The sequence below is a fragment of the Plectrocnemia conspersa genome, unplaced genomic scaffold (assembly GCF_051122295.1).
Source record: "Plectrocnemia conspersa isolate PC_06_02 unplaced genomic scaffold, ASM5112229v1 ptg000011l, whole genome shotgun sequence".
Taxonomy (NCBI): domain Eukaryota; kingdom Metazoa; phylum Arthropoda; class Insecta; order Trichoptera; family Polycentropodidae; genus Plectrocnemia; species Plectrocnemia conspersa.
This window is the reverse complement of record NW_028277175.1, coordinates 16573961-16593738: the sequence shown is the minus strand read 5'-3', so window position 1 is coordinate 16593738 and position 19778 is coordinate 16573961. Positions and strand designations below refer to the sequence as shown.

The 19778-nt window shown below is 32.6% G+C and overlaps 2 protein-coding genes and 1 long non-coding RNA gene across 6 annotated transcripts; all 3 read left to right on the top strand.

Moving 5' to 3' along the window:
* The first annotated feature begins 3406 nt into the window (after positions 1 to 3406).
* eEF2 (eukaryotic translation elongation factor 2) lies at positions 3407 to 8097 on the top strand. Its single transcript, XM_088198019.1, has 10 exons — positions 3407 to 3522; positions 3756 to 3970; positions 4284 to 4477; positions 5219 to 5552; positions 5626 to 5995; positions 6065 to 6166; positions 6416 to 6640; positions 6702 to 7466; positions 7537 to 7794; positions 7861 to 8097. Exons 1-10 carry the CDS (start codon positions 3520 to 3522, stop codon positions 7927 to 7929), a joined length of 2535 nt encoding a protein of 844 aa, XP_088054145.1. The 5' UTR covers positions 3407 to 3519; the 3' UTR covers positions 7930 to 8097.
* A 374-nt stretch (positions 8098 to 8471) lies between these two features.
* On the top strand, positions 8472 to 10907 carry LOC148229721 (uncharacterized). The gene is made up of 9 exons (XR_015811424.1): positions 8472 to 8585; positions 8763 to 8805; positions 9260 to 9306; positions 9587 to 9638; positions 9797 to 9849; positions 10022 to 10077; positions 10241 to 10287; positions 10456 to 10504; positions 10800 to 10907. It is a non-coding gene; the product is annotated as an uncharacterized LOC148229721 (long non-coding RNA).
* A 2633-nt stretch (positions 10908 to 13540) lies between these two features.
* eIF3j (eukaryotic translation initiation factor 3 subunit j) lies at positions 13541 to 18853 on the top strand. Of its 4 annotated transcripts, none has more exons than XM_088198021.1 (7): positions 13541 to 13800; positions 13889 to 13977; positions 17698 to 17820; positions 17889 to 18015; positions 18102 to 18269; positions 18349 to 18488; positions 18595 to 18853. In XM_088198021.1, the coding sequence occupies exons 1-7, from the start codon at positions 13785 to 13787 to the stop codon at positions 18649 to 18651; spliced, it is 720 nt and encodes a 239-aa protein (XP_088054147.1). In that variant the 5' UTR covers positions 13541 to 13784; the 3' UTR covers positions 18652 to 18853. The 4 variants fall into 4 exon arrangements, with proteins under 4 accessions (XP_088054147.1, XP_088054146.1, XP_088054149.1 ...); XM_088198020.1 differs by having other exon boundaries at positions 13889 to 13989; XM_088198023.1 differs by lacking the exons at positions 18102 to 18269; positions 18349 to 18488.
* Positions 18854 to 19778: the final 925 nt, after the last annotated feature.

The following is a 19778-nucleotide window of genomic DNA, read 5'->3' as shown; positions in this document are numbered from 1 at the left end:
GGAGTCTTGGGATGGTAGTTTCTCGAAAGCAGCTGCCGTGTCGCCGGATCAGTCCAACGACACAACAGTTTTTATAACTCGGGATCCCAACTAGTTTCACAGGATTGTTACAAAATACACATATAACAATTTAGAAATATATTTCATATGAACATAAGAAAAATGGCTACAAGAAGTAAATATACATAATATAAAATATAGAATAAAATTATATAATACAATTTAAACCTGAGAGATCACTTGGCTAAATCTCCATAATGAGTTCAGTTTTGTCTGACTTCCTGCGATTAATTGCAACTGGCCATGTATGGAGAGAACATCTCCTTTTATACATTACATTCTTTCTTAATTAAAATATTATTAGTTAATTACTATTTCATTATATAAAGTACATGTAATTACATTTGATTGGTATTTAATGATAACACATACAAAGTTCGTTCACATCAAGTAATTAATAATTTAACAATAGTATCAATAATGTAACAATAAGGGTGGGACATAACACAGCGTTATTTATGTTGCTTACTTATAACAATGCTTAGGCGCTTAAAATAAAAAATTAAATAACCATTTTTACTGTGTTGAGTAAATATATTGAAATGGGTCGAAAAAGAGCCGAGGTACTAAACTGTATAGTCTATTTGAGAAACGGATGAAGGTTAATGAAAATATGAACTTCTATTTGAGCAGTTACGATACATTTTGAAATACATTTACTCAGTGGCGATTTTCAAAGGCAAATGTTCCCAAGCATGCAGTTACACGAATTTGACGTTTCAAGTTGCACTCGATTGACACTTGAGGGCAGCACCGTCGCTAAGCCGCGTACGCACGCACGCACGCACACAACTACACTCGGCTTTCGGGTAGTCGGATCGGAAATGTGCAAACGGGTAGCCATTAACAATTTTTACAAAAATATATAATTTTAATGGGATTAGTTAGGATTAAAAGTTTTTATTGTATTTAAAAATATAATTTAGTTATCACATTGCGCCGCCAAAAATTACTCTTAATAATAATAAAAAATATATATTCAACACCCTCGTGATCAATTAATTATCAAAAGAAAAAAAGAATAGTATTGAACAGGGCTTCGAATCGGAACTGAACCGCAAACCAGAAAAACCGCTATTTTTGTCGAGACGAAAACCGGAAATGAACCGAAAATGTTTATATTGATTTGGTACATATTCAAACACACAGTTACAAGCTATGCAATATTTTAAACAAATTACAATATTTAGAGAAATTAATTTTAACCACAAATAAACAAGAACTATCATTTAGTTCTATTGAAACATCTGATGAAAAGGTAAACAATTTAAAGACATTTTTTAGAATTGGCAATAGAGACATAGATTTTCTATTTTTACAGGTGTTGAAATTGATTTAATATTAAATAACTTTAACAATGTACAAAGATTAGACAAAAAAAGCACATTTTACAATTTTTCGAGGAAAATTACACAATATAAAAATATTCTCAATTTTTTTATAAATTTTTTTTAAGAAAGGAGGGGGGATGCTAAAATAGAAATTCCAATATTAATTTTAATAATAATTTTGAAAATACCAAGTATACTGTATTTTCTATCAATTTAAAAAAATATTATTTAACATTTAACAAAAAAATAATGCAGACCAGTGAACATATATACAATAAATTTTAAAATAGTAGATAGTTTAATTATTTACAGAATATATTAATTAAGAAAAATCGACGCAAAGCAAGATTACTAAAGGTATATTTATTACTCAAGAAACTGTGTAAGAGTGTTAAATATTTTTAGTACTTTTTACCATTAAATTCACACCTCTATAACCTGCCGGGTCACTCCTTATATTTGTGATGTTCCATGCAAAATATATTCAGGCTTTCCCCCAATTTTTAAATTTAGTAAGATTTTTTAATGGTTCTTGACAATTGGTTTTTCTAAAGTCCTTCAAAATCAAAAACTTCAGGGGAAAATATAAATTATTATGTGTGTTCTGTGTTATTTGACTAGTAAATTATATTCTACTCATTCAATATATTAAATTGAATATTTAAGATAAAGCTTCAAAATAATTAAAATTGTAAGAAATAGCTTGAATTGTATGTGTAAGTTCATCTATGTATGTTCGAATTGATGATGTTGAAAAAAAAAGGTATTATAAAAATATTCTTCAGCAGATGCTAAGTGCTTGAAGCTGATTTATTTCGCATTCTGTGATGATTTTATCATCGATTGCATTTTTAAACCCTAGACAAAAACTGCTGTTTTTTTTATTTTTATGCATATACTGTCGCTTTGCAGGCTTTAGATGAGAAGTCAGTGGTGAAGTGCAGCTGGAACGCACTGGGACGTCGTTTCGATACTTTTTCCTTGACCGGACCGCGTTCCGGTACGATTTGTTAGAATATCTAGTAACATTTATTTGAGCTTAATTGAATAGTCCCTGATAGTACATTTTTAAACAGCACACTCTACAACTTAACTATGTACAACGAAACCAATAAAATATCCAGGATATTCGTCCATATATATAAAAGGGAGTAGCGTTCCAGTATTTATTTTTTTAGAACTAAAACACTGCTAGAAGCCTTCTCACATAGTAATAATTTAGGATTTCAAATGTGTAGATAGTTATTTAACAGTGTCTATCGTTGCTAACTGGTTAGTCTTTGCATTTGTTTTTTTAAAACCTCTTTTTTTTTGTTTTCATGAAAGAAATTAAAAATTTGCTGCAAAGTACTCGACTCAAATCGACTCTGATAAGATTTGAAGTATGATTTCTAAATCCTCATAATGTATAATTGTAACATAAAAATTAGGGCTTTTATAATAAATACTGTCTTGTATTAAAATTGACAAAAATCGATACAAATTCTAACCATGTGATATTTATAATACCGTTTTACTGAATATAAAGACATATTTAAATAAACTCTTGCTATATAAACATAATGTAAGTATTTTTCTGTATCTCTCGACTTGCTTTTAAATAATATCGACATATTTTTCATTAAACTTACTTATTTATTGCAATATGTTATTATTATTTTATATAATACTATGGCATTTTTTTCTAAGCGGTGACATTATTTAAAAACTACAAATCACAAGGTTATTCATGGTATTCTTTTTAATTAAAACGTATGATTTTTTATAAATTATTGTGACTACAATTGATTTTTTTCAATTTTTTTACGAATACATATATGTATATCTATTTTTATTTAAAAAATCCATTTATTTTATTTTTATTTATTCTAATTGTATATGCGGGGGACTTGCATATATTTCATAATTTTTAATTAAAGAAACGCAATAATATAATAAAAAATACAATAATATTGCGAGACATTTGTCGAAAGTGGTGAAATCGTTCTAGTATATAAAACCGTCCCCTTCTCTTTAGTGTTGCCAGTGTAACAGCGTGTCACGTCGACTGATCTGTCCTTTCGCAGTTTGAGCGCCAGAGCCGGCGCATCGAGCTCCGCGCGGCTAGCAGCATCCGCCCGCATCCACCATGGTGAGCCCCTATAATTGATTCTATGCACATCGTCGACTTCCTGGAGTCCGTCCGCGTCGATGGAGCCTTGTTTGAAGCCTTCATGCGCCTCATGAGTGAAATCTCGGCTATCATCCTAACCCCGTCACGCAACAATCGCTGCCCTATGCCACGATTATTATGAATGACTACTCCGTATTGGGTTCAACTTGTTTTTTTTCGCGAAATGACACTTATTCTTTTATTCGTTCCAGGTGAACTTCACGGTAGACGAGATCCGCGCGATGATGGACAAAAAGCGGAACATCCGCAACATGTCCGTCATTGCTCACGTGGACCATGGCAAGTCCACGTTGACGGACTCTCTTGTCTCCAAGGCTGGTATCATCGCTGGTGCCAAAGCCGGAGAGACAAGATTCACCGACACCCGCAAGGACGAGCAAGACAGATGCATCACCATCAAATCCACGTAAGTAGCATACTACTATATCGACTAACTTTTTTTATAAATATTGATTTTGTTTTAAAAAAATTGCATTGAATTAGAGCTGGCTCTGTATATCGATTGCGGAATCAGTGTCGTGATGTGCAATATTAAATGTTGGATCAATCCTACTGCGTTATTTGAATTATAATATCGTGGTTCCTAAAGTTTCAAACACCTGATATTAATTATATTATGATCGCTTGTTGAAAGCGATAACGATATCGTTAATATTACTCGCGTTTTGCAGTTTCATTGTTTATAATATGAATTAATCGCTTACCTTTCACCTTTTCAGCGCAATCTCCATGTACTTCGAGTTAGACGAGAAGGATTGCGTATTCATCACTCATCCGGATCAGCGCGAAAAGACCGAGAAAGGATTCTTGATCAACTTGATCGACTCTCCCGGACACGTCGATTTCTCGTCTGAAGTAACAGCCGCTCTCCGTGTGACTGACGGAGCTTTGGTCGTCGTCGATTGCGTCTCAGGTATATTTTCATCTTAAATAACTGACATTTTTTTCGAAATAAAATTTAATTCTTCTATAAATCTAATGATCCGTATGTTAAGGAACTTAATTTTATTTTTTTCAACAAGAGTTTTCTTTTATTATTGAGAATGAATAGAAGAAATGTTATTTTCTTATTAATCTGGAAAAAAAATAGTAAATATTTAATCCTAAAAATAGGGTTAGAACATTCTAGATTGTCATAAAAATGCTTTAAAATAAAATAAATTGTCCTACTAATATCGGCCGTATCATATTTTTTGGTCAATGTAGATTTTGTTCTAAAAGTTGATTAATAAAATTGAATTTATATATGCACTAAATTAGAACTGGCTCTGTATATTGATTGCGGAATCAGTGTCGTGATGTGCAATATTAAAAGGTGGATCAATCCTACTGCGTTATTTGAATTATAATATCGTGGTTCCTAAAGTTCCAAACATTTTTTTTATTAATCTATTATTTAAAGCTCATTTTAATAATTAAAATTGGTAGCATGTTGAAAGTGCTCCGTTTATATCGATAGAGTTGTCACTAACATAACTCACATTTTACTTTTATGTCTGTTTAATAGAGTAGAAGACATTATGTAATGTTTTAGCTTGCGAAAGATTCTAATATGAATTTGCTATTGTTTATATACCCCGAAACTTCATGTCGGTTAACATTTTATAGGTTTTCAATTAATTAATCAAAACTAACGAGTTACTTAATTTTTAAGGTGTATGCGTACAAACCGAGACTGTCTTGCGTCAAGCTATCGCCGAGCGCATCAAGCCCATTTTGTTCATGAACAAGATGGACCGCGCTCTCTTAGAGTTGCAGTTGGATTCTGAAGAACTCTACCAAACTTTCCAACGTATCGTTGAAAACGTCAACGTAATCATCGCCACTTACTCCGATGACTCTGGACCTATGGGAGAGGTTCGCGTCGATCCCAGCAAGGGATCCGTCGGCTTCGGATCCGGTCTTCACGGATGGGCATTCACTCTCAAACAATTCTCTGAGATGTACGCCGAGAAGTTCAAGATTGATACTTACAAGCTGATGAACAAGTAAATATAGTTGAATTTTTATTAATATTTGTAATTATTTTTACACATTATTAATTTTATTAATATTTAATAGACTTTGGGGAGAGAACTTCTTCAACGCTAAGACCAAGAAGTGGGCTAAGATGAAGGAACCCGATAACAAGCGTTCCTTCTGTATGTACGTCTTGGACCCGATCTACAAAGTCTTCGACGCCATCATGAATTACCGCAAAGAAGAAGTCGAGCAGTTGCTTGTCAAGATTGGAGTTTCGCTCAAGCACGAAGACAAGGACAAGGAAGGAAAGGGCCTGTTGAAGGTTGTCATGAGGACTTGGCTGCCAGCCGGAGAAGCCCTGCTTCAGATGATTGCCATCCATTTGCCGTCTCCAGTCGTCGCACAGAAATACCGTATGGAGATGTTGTACGAAGGACCTCATGATGATGAAGGCGCACTCGGCATCAAGGTCTATATTTTAATCAATAGGGGCTTAAAAATAAATAAGATTACATAACTCATTAATTTTATTCTCTAGAGCTGCAATCCTGATGGACCTCTTATGATGTACATCAGTAAAATGGTACCGACTTCCGATAAGGGACGTTTCTACGCTTTCGGACGCGTGTTCTCCGGAAAGGTATATAAAATACTTACTAATTAAATCATTTTATACTTTAAACACAATGATGAAATCACAGACCTGTCCTGAAGCTAAAAGCACTTAGTCACTTTTACGAGATTACCTACATGAGATTGCTTTTAAAGCGTCTAACGGTCTTCTCATTTTTTTTAGACTTCGATTTGATGTTATCTGTTACCTGATTTTTTAGATATTTTTAATTTGAAATATACGTGGAATTGGTTTTTATGCTGTATGTGGTTTTAGGTTGCCACCGGCATGAAGGCCCGTATCATGGGTCCCAATTACACTCCAGGAAAGAAGGAAGACGTCTGTGAAAAGACCATCCAACGCACAATTTTGATGATGGGACGTTATGTAGAAGCTATCGAAGATGTTCCTTCTGGAAACATTTGCGGTTTGGTCGGTGTCGATCAGTTCTTGGTCAAGACCGGAACCATCACCACCTTCAAGGAGGCCCACAACATGAAGGTAAGATTTTGGTGAATATTAAGATTGTACGTTATATACTTATACTTGAAAAAAATTATAGGTCATGAAATTCTCCGTATCGCCTGTCGTGCGCGTCGCCGTCGAGCCCAAAAACCCCGCAGATTTGCCCAAGTTGGTAGAGGGTCTCAAACGTTTGGCCAAATCAGATCCTATGGTACAATGTATCATTGAAGAGTCCGGCGAGCACATCATTGCTGGCGCTGGTGAATTGCATCTTGAAATTTGCTTAAAGGATTTGGAAGAGGATCACGCTTGCATTCCAATTAAGAAGTCGGATCCGGTCGTATCTTATCGTGAAACTGTATCAGAAGAATCTGACCAAATGTGCCTATCTAAATCTCCCAACAAGCATAACCGACTCTACATGAAGTCTCAACCCATGCCAGACGGTTTGCCTGAAGACATTGACGGCGGCCAAGTCAATCCTCGCGATGACTTCAAAACTCGCGCCCGTTACCTCGGGGAGAAGTACGACTATGATGTGACCGAAGCCCGTAAGATCTGGTGCTTCGGCCCCGACGGCAACGGCCCCAACATTCTCGTCGATTGCACAAAGGGAGTGCAGTATCTCAATGAAATCAAGGACTCTATGGTAGCTGGTTTCCAATGGGCTGCCAAGGAGGGAGTGCTCTGCGAGGAGAACTTGAGAGGTGTCCGATTCAACATCTATGATGTCACATTACACGCCGACGCCATTCATCGTGGAGGCGGTCAAATCATTCCGACGACTCGTCGTTGCCTCTACGCCTGTCTCATCACGGCTTCGCCTAGACTTATGGAACCTGTATATTTATGTGAAATTCAGGTTCGTCTTATACGATTCTATGGTTTAATTAATATATTAACAAAAAAATTTAACAGATTGTTTTTTTTAGTGCCCTGAGGTAGCCGTAGGAGGTATTTACGGTGTCTTGAATCGTAGACGTGGTCATGTATTCGAAGAAATGCAAGTAACCGGAACACCCATGTTCGTCGTCAAGGCTTACTTGCCCGTAAACGAGTCGTTCGGCTTCACCGCCGACCTCCGCTCCAACACTGGAGGACAAGCCTTCCCGCAATGCGTGTTCGATCATTGGCAGATCCTTCCTGGTGACCCGACCGACAACTCGACCAAACCATTCGGTGTCGTACAAGTAAGTGTCGTTAGAATCTATTTAAATTACATTTACAGCTCACTACTAATTCATATTTTTTTGCAGGACACGAGAAAACGAAAGGGATTGAAAGAGGGTCTTCCAGATCTTTCACAATATCTGGACAAGTTGTAATCTTCGACTATAATAAATTAGTATCAATTCCAGTTGAACTGTATAAAAATCACCAACACCCTACGACTGAGGTGACCAACGATGGCTGTCTGGCATTTAAGTCTCTGAAGATCGCAATATATGCATATATTTACATCTTTATGTTACAAAATACAAGGCGAAAATTAATTATTTGTTTTTACTTTTATTTACATTGATTATAATATAAATATTTTAAAGGCAATTTACATTGTTTGCGCCGTTGATTGTGTCTTTTTGCTATATATTATATATTTTTACGTTGACAATGCTACGTATTATGTGATTTATAATTTTTTATGGACGATTATTTTACAGCGAAACATTTGTTAATTTATTAAAATTTCTGCTAGGGTTGTGTACATGCGTTGTTTTGTACATTATTCTATTATATATAATATTAAAAATGTAATCTAAACAACTTCTTTTGACTTTTTCGACTGTGAAAACAATGTATTTTGTCTCCTACGTCCTAATCCTTGTCCTTTTAACTATTTTTTATTATAGCATTATACTGGATGTATCTGAAAGGTAATTACAACCTCAAATTCAATATGTTATAATAGTGATGATTAAACATGTTTTATTATTAATCTACAGGGTGAGGATATAACCTTCTTCAAATAGTTAAAAACAAGGTGTGTATTCATATTTTTTTTTTAATAAAATGTAATTTCTAATGATGTTAAAATCTTCGCCATATTTTCCAATGATGGTTGTCAAAGCTCAACAGGACTGATTAAATTTATACTTGATATATAAAGTTGATTTGGAAATATTATCATTAATCGATTTAATTTTTCATTGTTCCACAGAAAAATGCTGCAGTAACGTGAGATTCTACATACTATATATAAGGTACTTTTATTTTTTAACATTGTTCATAATCGATTATTATACAGTGAATTATAAAGGTGTCCTAAAACTAACGCAAGATTTGAATTAAATAGAAAACACATTTTTTAGTCTAGGTTGTTATTTTTCTTATTGAATCATAAAGTACATAGGATAGGATTATTTATGGAATGTAACATCGGGGAAATGACCTCCACGGCTTTGCTGGAACAGCACTCTTGTCGAAATTTTCTGCACAAATGACTGCAAACTCAAATCTTGCGTTAATTTTGTGACGCATTTTATTACACTTGTGACAAAAAATATTTAAAATGATGATATAGAAAATTTTCCTATATAGTTCTATGATAGTTGTCAAAGCTCAACAGGACTGATTAAATTACTTCATATATGAAGCTGATTAGAAGAGAAACCTTTAATGAACATCCAATTAACTTTATATTTTATTGATTCACAGAGAAATACGGCTGCTAATTCGAGGTTCACTGACAACAATACATAAAGGTATTTATTATTTTAAATATTTCCCCAATAAACACTACAAAATTTTATGCTGCATATAATATATATATATATATATATATAAAATAAATTTTAGCCATTTATTATTTATGCAAAATTTTTGTAGTGTATTTCACTGATCGATTTAACATGATGATATTGAAAATTCTTCTATATAGTTCTATGATAGTTGTCAAAGCTCAACAGGACTGATTAAAATATATGTAAATCTATACTATGTAGTGTACTTGCTCTTACACTAACAAAAGATTATAATTTTCAGCTCAATGAATTGGTGTATGCGTAGAGTCAGTAGCAATTTCTGCAACACTCATGTAAGCATTTTTTAAAACTAATTACATAAATATATTAAATGATGAAAAATATACAGACCTGCTCTTAATAATTCTTGAGGACGAATGTTCTGATCTTTTAATCTCATAAATATGTTTCTGGATCTTATAACATATTTCTAATAATATTATTATTTCAGATATTCAGCATATTTCTATGTCATCGAACGACTTGTGCTAAAACTAAATTAGTGTAAGTATTTCAAAATTATTTTTGCATCACTGTTATTTATCTTAAAATGATGAAAATATTTACAGACCTGCTCTTAATAATTCTTGAGGACGAATGTTCTGATCTCATATCATCTAAACAATAATACTGAATATCTTAAAATATATTTCTAATAATTCAATCGTTATTTTAGATGTCTGCTGCTTTCTTTCTGATCAATCTACTGATGATGCTATGCACAAAATCTTTGTAAGTATTTCAGTATAACTGTTTTATTTTAACTTTACAATGATGAAAAAATTTACAGACCTGCTCTTAATAATCCTTGAGGACGAATGTTCTGATTGCATATATTATATAGATATTAAATATCGTAGATATATTATCTCTAATTATATAATTGTTATTTCAGATATCTACTGTATTATCATCTGATCCAGCTAAGCAAACTCAATCTTTGTAAGTATTGACATATACTTGTTTTTTTGTTTGCTTTACAATGATGAAAAAATTTACAGACCTGCTCTTAATAATTCTTGAAGACTAATGTTCTGATCAAAAATCAATAAACTTCAAATTCACCAGTTTTATTTGGATCTTTATTAACATATTGAATTGTTGTTTTAGGTGTGATCAACATATTTCAGCTGCGTTCAACATTTGCTTCTAATTTGATGTGAGTATAAAGTATTTTATTTTTAATTACTTCCAGCACAACACGTGCCCCTCTGTAGCTTTTTCTGAGAGCGCCTTCGTGCACTCTCCTATTTAGGCCGTGATAGTGTGGGCTGTGCAATGGAAGTAGAGTGAAGTAGCGCAATTGTTTAAACGCTGCCTGAGGACCTCTATCTTTATGTCTGATTAAGGCATGCTACGGCAATTATGCCACAAACATGTTTCAAATAACATCAGTCCTATTTAAAAAATTAGCTATCTGTTCAAAATAACTTACTGTTTTTATTTTACTCTAGTGTATCAATGGAATGAAGACATAAGGCGGACCAAAATGAGATGAATTCACCACAACAGAATATTTCATTTCATTGTGATATCTAAAAATAAAGTTGAATTTAACATCATATTATGTTTCATTGTTATTACCTCCTTATCCTTATATTATAACTATTATTGCTTTGATTATTAAAAAAACTGATTAATAATTTTACGATAATCATGATGGAACTTTTATTTGAATAATCTTCGTTTTAAGGTCAGATATTGTATGTGATTTTATGATCGTTTTTTTTTGTGCTCGTAATATTTAAATCAAACATCAAACTGGATTGTCTACCAATGAAATAGTGTTAAAAAAAATTGTGAGTAGAAAGCATTTAACTCGTCTGTTTTTTTTTATTAGCACTGCGGTCTAATAAATTTAATCTCAAAAATTTAGCTTTTGTTCTATTTATATATCACTTATTTGGGGTATACTCTGTACCTGTTCCAGATGTTGGGACCATAGCCTGAAGGTAAAATTCATTGACAGAAGAATGTTTCACTATCCTTGTATATAGTATTTTTTTAGCTGTGTGAATTGTAATTCACACGATTCTAATGGCTCTCAATATATTTTTACTTACGGAATTTATTATTACTTTGATGTATGGAATATTACATATTTACGCACTTATCTTCCATAAAAACATGATTTTCATTCACGTATTGGTTTTTCTTTACATAATATAGGGATAGTGCTTATTCATAAGCCACGCCTACTGCACACTGCTACAATTTTGTCAGTCCTTCCAGGCAAATACTATAATATTATTATTCGTTTATCTTTAAAACTTATCTCTTGCTTATAAAAGCCTTCTTCTGTTGGACATAATTGGACATAATTTTACAAAAGTAAATTATCCCGTAAGTAGTTTTTAGCTTTTTTACATTCATTTTTAATTAATTTTCGATGACGGGTGACAATTAGACACAGATTCAGCCGCTGCAATAATATTTTATTGGATATTATTACAGTTACATGTTATTACAATGAGTAAATAGTGCATGAGGCACGCACCGCCGTGTCAACCCGCCAGAGTTGCCAAGAGAAAGTGTGTCCGTCACGCCAGTGTTACCAGAGTGCCGCGAAGTTTTGGCCATTATAAATGGGCCTTATACAAATTTATCCGTGAAAAACAATAAAAGAAGTCGATAGATTCTTGAAAACTTTCTGAAATTTTTGGTCTGACTCATTACCGAAGAAAAGTGATCGTTGTCTCAGAATGTCATCGCTACTATTTACATTTATCCAACTGCATTCAGATAAGTATTTCATTGTCAATATATAAATGTGTACGATTTAAATTCATAGGCAAAATCGTAGTGGTATTATCATTTTCACTATTGGAAATATTTGCCTTAGTTTCTTGATTATATTCACTAACAGAAATGTTTTTATTATCAGCCACATTATAATTGTAAAAAAATAACTTTATAAAAAGAAGAAAGAATAACGTCATTACTACTATTAATTTTATAAATTTCTTTATTAGCACGATCAGATGTAGTTAAAAACAGTTATATAATTTATTTAAGGAAAATATTTACTAATTTAAAAACATTTTTTTAGATTGAAAATCATAGATAACAATTTGCACGTCTGGGCTTTCACAATAGCCGGATACTCGACAAGCGGCTGGCACAAACTGGTCAAACAATTGTTTCCAAAATCTATCGACGGATTAATAGATTTGACGACGAATTTTAGTAATTTGACAACTCCAGGTAAAATGGTTAGGTGCCTTTAAACTTCAATAGTAAAACCATTTTAGGCATGACAAAAACGCCTTTGGACTCTTGTTTGCCTTATATTGTCACAATTCCGCTGATCCATCCCCCCTTTAAACCTGTGACATAATTTATGGATGCCGCCTAAAGATAATTTTTTTAAACAATTTTTGCTAATATTAAAGTCGAGCAAAATTTAAATAAGAGCGTCTACCAAAAATAATGTTTTATTTTGGCACTATATATAAAAAATACGTTTGTTTAGATAGCGAACATTAGTTATTCAAAAGGATATTTGAACTTTTGGCATCAGCAACTGTCGCCACGTACCCAGGATGAGTTAGTTAAACGAGATCAAGGCATATCCGCGCTGTAGGGCTATGATAAAAAACATTTATTTTTAGGGTAGACATACATATTAATGAGAAGTTTGCGTTTTCAAATCCGTTATCAAGCTTGTGTACACACTATGAATATGTGCCAAAACAATGATAAATATATATTATCTGATTAATAGTAGGAATGATAAAAATATGAATTAAATAAGTGATGGTCAGCTCGAATCGCGTTTAGGTCGTATTGATTCTGTTTTCAAGGTTACGTTTTGTGGAAAGTGATGTAGGTCAGTGCGCGATCGCTCGATCCGCTATTTGAGTTTTGGTGACTACAATAGATCGAGTACCGAAGTCTTGAGTGACGTTTCGAGTCGAACGGTGTCTTTTATACGGTGCAGCCACACGTGGCGCTTTGACCTATCTGCGCGACAGACGTCGCAGTGTTGCCAGTGTGGAAAAAGTTGAGATGAATATATTGGAATTGAGAAGATGATGCGTCATTTGATTTGATTTTATGACGTATTTCGGTATTATTTGCGATCGAGGTCGTCGCGAGGCTAGCCATCGTTGCGAACGTTGCGAAACGGCTAGCGGGCGAGAGGCGAGTAGGAGCGGTGGCAGTCAGGGTGGCCAACTCGACGGGCGCGCGATCTAGTTCTCTGAAAATTATCGTCGGCGATGGAGGTTCATGTTCGCACAGCGGAAATCGGAAACAATGTCGACGTGTACAACGGTGCGGTCGTGAAATCGAACTGTAGGCTTTCGAATCGCTCCGGCGGGAGTCGTTGCGTCTGACGGCGTTGGGGGCCAAGACAGGAGACGGACGGACCGAGAGAGCGAGCGGATAACCGCACAACCGGATAATCAACGCACCGCGTAACAGCCATCGTATCAGTCATGGCCGACACGTGGGGTGAGACGTCTGGCTTGAATTGGCGTCTTTCGCGTGCGTTTCGCTCGTATCGCTCATATCGCTCATATCGATCGATTTTCCGTTTCAGACGAGGAGGGGTTCGAGCCGGCCGTGCAGCCCACGGTGACCGGCGCCGGCAATCGATGGGAGGGGGAGGACGAGGAAGAGGACGTCAAGGTCGGTGCGCTGGTCTCTATGAATTTTCATTTTGAGGTTATGTTGTGTCCAATATCGCTCGAGGTCATCGCCGCGTGTACTTCGTTCTCTACTGCGCGACGCACTTTCTCTCCTGCCATATGGAGGCGAAGAGGTCGACGGTTTCTTTTTCCATTTTTCTTTATTTATACTCTCTTTACCGCATAGGTAAGATAATATACGAGCACAGCTGTATCGTTACATTTAACCTACATTTTCATACAAATACTACGTATTGCAGACAGCTTGCTCCATTTTACCATTTGTCATCAATCTGCATTTAAAATAAAAAGTCGTTTCTCTATTGTCTTCATTGGACGTGCTGATATTTTTCTAGTGTCTAATTATATTGCCAAAATACGGTAGTGTTAATCGCTGCCAAAAAGTAGTTTATCCAAAATTGGAATGTCTTCTATTTTATAGTTGCTATCTTTATTCTCACGATTGGTCATATTTCAAATACTACTAATCAATATCAAATTTCACAATAAGAAAAGATGAACAAAATGGCTATACATTTAAAAAAAATGTCTGTGTCCTTAATAAAAGAAGAATCACTGACAAGCTGATATATACACATAATGTATATATCAGCTTTTAAATATTGGCTGATAATACTAAAAGAATAAAAAAACAATCATAAAATTGATTTTTAACACATTTAAGACCAGGTGCACAATTTTTTTTTTAAAAAAAACCTTAACTGTATTTGCTGTATGTAACGTATTTATTTAGCTAAAGATTTCACTAAACGCATCAATCTCTAACTTATCTTGTAAACCTTTTGATGTTTTGCTGCTAATATTTGGCACTGATATGATTTCAACATACTTATAGTAGGTCAGGGACTTAACTTTTTTTAAATGCAATTTTTTTATTTCATTAGTACGCGATTTAGTTTTAAAAAAAACAATCATTAAAAAATTGCATTCCAAATAAAAGTGCGAACATGTCCTATTCAGTTTTTGCTTGGTATTAGAGTAGTAGCGCCCCAAACTATATCTAAGTGAGCGTGATTTGTGCTGGCGGACCCCTCTTGGACTTTTGGAAGTTCATATTCTGCAGTTCTGCCTATGTACAAAATCGTCAGGTGGAATTGAATTCCCTTTATTTTCTGGCCTATCCTTGTATAGGAAGGTGCACTGACTGTTGATACCCCAAAGTTTCTTCAGGTATTTATATTCGTAAATACCAGCATCCGTGAAGGCTATACATATATAATTTATTTGAATTGGGTGGGAGCAAATTTTTAAAAATATTACTTTCGTTCAAAATTTTGCATACTGTTAATGTAAATAAATAATTTTTCCAAATTTATAAATAAATAAACAACTAGAGCAAACGTTTCAAGATATCGTAAATATATATTATAATATAATAATAATTATAAGCAAATTAACTTGTAATAAAATACATATTAAATTAATATATAAAAAAAGTATGAATTGATAATGAAAACCAAAATATCTCAAATAGGCGATATTAAAATATTACTAAATAATCATTTTATTTATAATTATTGTAATTTTGAAACTTTGGGGATCATTCATCACCAAACCGTAAACGAACAACATAATTAAACCTTTCTTAAAGGTTATTAAATTTAGTTGTTGCACTTATTGCAGTTTAAACAGTTTTAAATCAATTAAAAAAATTGCAATCAACTTTGATTAATCCCTAGTTCTGCAGAAGGCTTTCTATACCCTATTTGCGTTAACACAGTCAGTTCGAGAGCTATCCATTTCATCATTATTCATAATTGAGAAAGAGATGGCAAGTTTGGGTTTACGCCCCTACAATTGGCACACGATACAGATATACTTTAAATATATGTATCATTACTCCGATTGATTGATAAATATAAAAAATATATTAATTATTTTAATTGATATAAATTTGTTCAAAATATAAACAGGAGTAATAAGTATATTGAACTTATATCTGTAGAGGGGTAAATCCAAACTTGCCACCTCTTTCTCAATTATGAATAATGCTGAAATGGATAGATTTTGAACTGACTGTGTTAAAGCAAATATGGTATAGTTGTTCTACATTTTATTTCATACCTCTTGAACTCATGGAATAAAGGCAGTATATGGTTTACTTGTGGTTCATTGGAGCTAAAAATTTCTACTAAGCGGCGAATCATGAATTTCACATATGAAAACAACGACGAAAAGCTTGTCTGAATTATTGAATGATTCAAGATAAAACTATGATTTTAGTTCACTGAATAATGATGTAAAACTATCCATGATCAATCTCTTAGTTGTATTTTATAAATTTATGAATTTTTTCCATAATGTTATTACTTATTTATTTTATAAATATTATAAATAAGTTTTGAATTTTTTTTAAATTATTCATAAAACCAATGATAAAAAACAGAGCCTAATTGGGAAAAATCTAATTATACAGCATTTAAATCGAGTTATCTTACCTTTGTGGTAGATGATAAAAATTTGGTTTAAAATTCAATTTATACATATTTGTTGTAGCTTCATAAGGATTTGTTCTTTTGTCCAATATACTAAATCAGTTAAACATTTCTCTCCTTTGTTCTTATTATTTCTGTTATAAAAGTAGATCATAACTAAGTTTTTTTAATGCTCTAATTTTTATTAAAATCATTATTATATTTATCTCGAAAAATTGCCTGAAGTCATTATTGATGTCAAACTTCTCACTTTTGATATACCAATATGATAATATAGAATAAATACAATTATTTCGAAAGTAGTTGCGTTGACAGGTCTTCTAAAGTGGTTCTGATTCTTTTTAATATTTTTTAGCACTGTACAACATACATACATTTATTGATTAATATTCTTAAGCCCAGCTTAGTTAACTATTATATTAAAACTGCTCGATTTTTTTTGCCTCATACAAGCTTTAATTTCGTTAATACAATAATTTTCTGTAGTAAAAGTAAATCCTTTGTATCAAGTCTCCATGTTTTAAATTTTTCATTAGCACTTATTAAGATTTCTGTTCAATCTGTAAACATTTTGATTTCTCATGTTAGTAAAAAATAGTCTTTAATCTTGATAAGACCAAGAATAACAACTTTCATATCTATAATGTGACTTGCCACACAAAATCAGTGCCGGTCGATTTTATGTAATCAATATTATGATGCATTATGAGTTAGTTGCTTTTTGCAAAATATAATTATTTTATTGAATGTAAAAATGACCATTAGTGGTGTCATTTGCTGTGAAGAATGGAAATCTGGAGAGTTTAAACTGTTGTGTGTAATTAACTATAAACCAGAATTTTTTTATCTTTTTTTTGTTGCTATGTTCAACTTATTTTTTGTGATATTTGTTAATTCTGATTCGGTTTTGAATGCTTTTTATTTGTTTCGTGGATTGCACTAGTTATTGGATTACCATATTTTATTATCCCTACAGCTATTATCAAGAGCCATATTTGGTAGTCAATTAAAATTTATACAATCATTGTATTTTCTCAGTGGATGTTCAGATTATACATTTGAACATTTAATAGTCATACAATACTGATATGAAATAATTGTTTGAATTAAGATTGTATAACTATTATGTTTTACGTTAACGCTTTGCCACTATAAGGTTGTTTAAATTAAAGCTGTACTAAGAGAGAATATTATCAACACACATAATTTTTATTATTATATTTACTACTTTGTTTGTTCTACTAACATTTTTCAAATCGATGAAGGAATGCTGGGAGGATGACGAGGAAGAAAAAAAAGATGAAGAAAAGGTAGAAGAAAAGGTCGTGGTTGCTCCACCGCCTAAATCAAAAGCGAAAAAGCTAGCCGAAAAATTGGCAGAAAAAGAAGTATGTAATGCATATATGTAGATTAAATATTTCATGAAAAACGTTTTTATCAATTGCTATATTTTCAGAAAGCGGCTTTGTACGAAGTCGACGAAGATTTATTAGACGGTGTAGGATTGACTAAAGAAGAAATTGAAGTCAGACGACGAAGAATGCAAGAAGAGTCCGACTTGAAAGTCGCCATGGAGACATTCGGTAAATTGTTTGCTTTTTTAATCGCTTATTACCTTTTATTTTTTACAATTAGCTAAGAAAGGAAGTTAAAAATGAATAAACAATAGGTATAACCGAAACTGCAACCATCACCGGTCTAGATGCTTTTAACCCGACCACTAAAGAAGAGTTTGACGAGTTCCAAAAGGCTCTTGTCGACAAAATTTCCTTATATAGAGACAAGGAAGAATTCCCGGAGTTCATCACGGCCCTAGTCAAAAATATTTGTTTACACTGTAAGTCCTTTATTACGTTATATAGATTTAATACGCTGTCCATTAACATTCATAACTTGTACATTTGTACCTGTTGCAGTGAATTCAATTACGTTAAAAAGTTTGAAAACAAATATTGAAAATCTATACTTAGAAAAACAGAAATTAGAAAAAGCGGATAAGTCTAAAAAACCTAATAAAGGGAAAGGAAAAGCGAAATTGACAGTGGAAAGCAATATAGTAAGCCCTACTGATGTTTCTTTATTATTATATTCATGATATACGAGTATTGCTGTATTACTTAAATATTTAGATTTACTTTGATGAATTTGTATTTTTTTTCCAGTCCCAGATGACCAGATACGGGTTCGAAAACGAGTTTGAATACGAGGACTTCATGTAATTTACACTTATTGCAATTTGTCCCGAATTGTTTAACTGCGTCTAATATTTTTAGCTCTCTGTTGACAACAAATGTCTCGTTTTTATTCAATTTGGCATTCATATAAATTGATAAAAACAGATTATATTATGTTTGCCATAATAAATTATATATTGTCTGTTATGTAAATTATTTTGTAATAAATTTTCATATTGAGGGCTAATAATATTTTATTTTCTTTCGTTAGTGATAATCGCTCATTAATCAACGTTGATTATATTATCATAATATATCGTACTATTTTCGAAAAGCATATTATATATTTTATTGTGCTTGTGTTTTAGTGTTTACAGTAAAAGCTGGAATAAGTAACCGATAACTTAAATTCTTCCTTTGAGCATTGTTTGTGCATTTTTCAAGTGTATAATCATTGAATTATTTTCGTTTTCACTGCACAAAGCAGACTAGATAGTTTTAAATAATTATTATAATATTTAATAAATGTTTTAAATTGCCTTTTTATCCTTTTGTTATAGTTTAATAGTAATATAATTGTATTACATCTGTGTTGCTTTCATAAGCTTATGATTAATTGAACAAAACGACTATTACATTTGTATTGGGTCTATTACAAGCTATTCGATTCATAAAAAATTATAATTATTATTTTATTACTTATGCATACATACATATGTGTATTTTGTGTATATTAGGTTCTTTTTTTTATTTAATTTGCAATTAGTTTTAAAGTGTTGATTTATATTTATGAAATCAAAGTATTCTCTCATTGTTTTGTACTTGTTCGGAAAATAAAATGGTTCAGTTGTTTTATGTATTTATGTTTATACATTGTTTATAGCAAATTATGAAAGCTTATAAATAAACACTAAACAATTTGGGGTTTATATATGTGGTTTTATTTTAAAAGTTGGTCGAAGAAACAAAATGTTATTAAAAATAGGTTAATTAGAAAAAATATATTTTTATTGTTATATAGTAGATTTTGGTAGCTGGATTACATATAAAATGGTTAAAAGTAAGATCATATAGATAAGGCACTGTTAACGAACGGAGGATTACGAGCCACCAGTAGTTAGAGCTAGTAGCACCATTTAGAGCAGTGGTTCTTAACCGGGGGTGCCCGCACC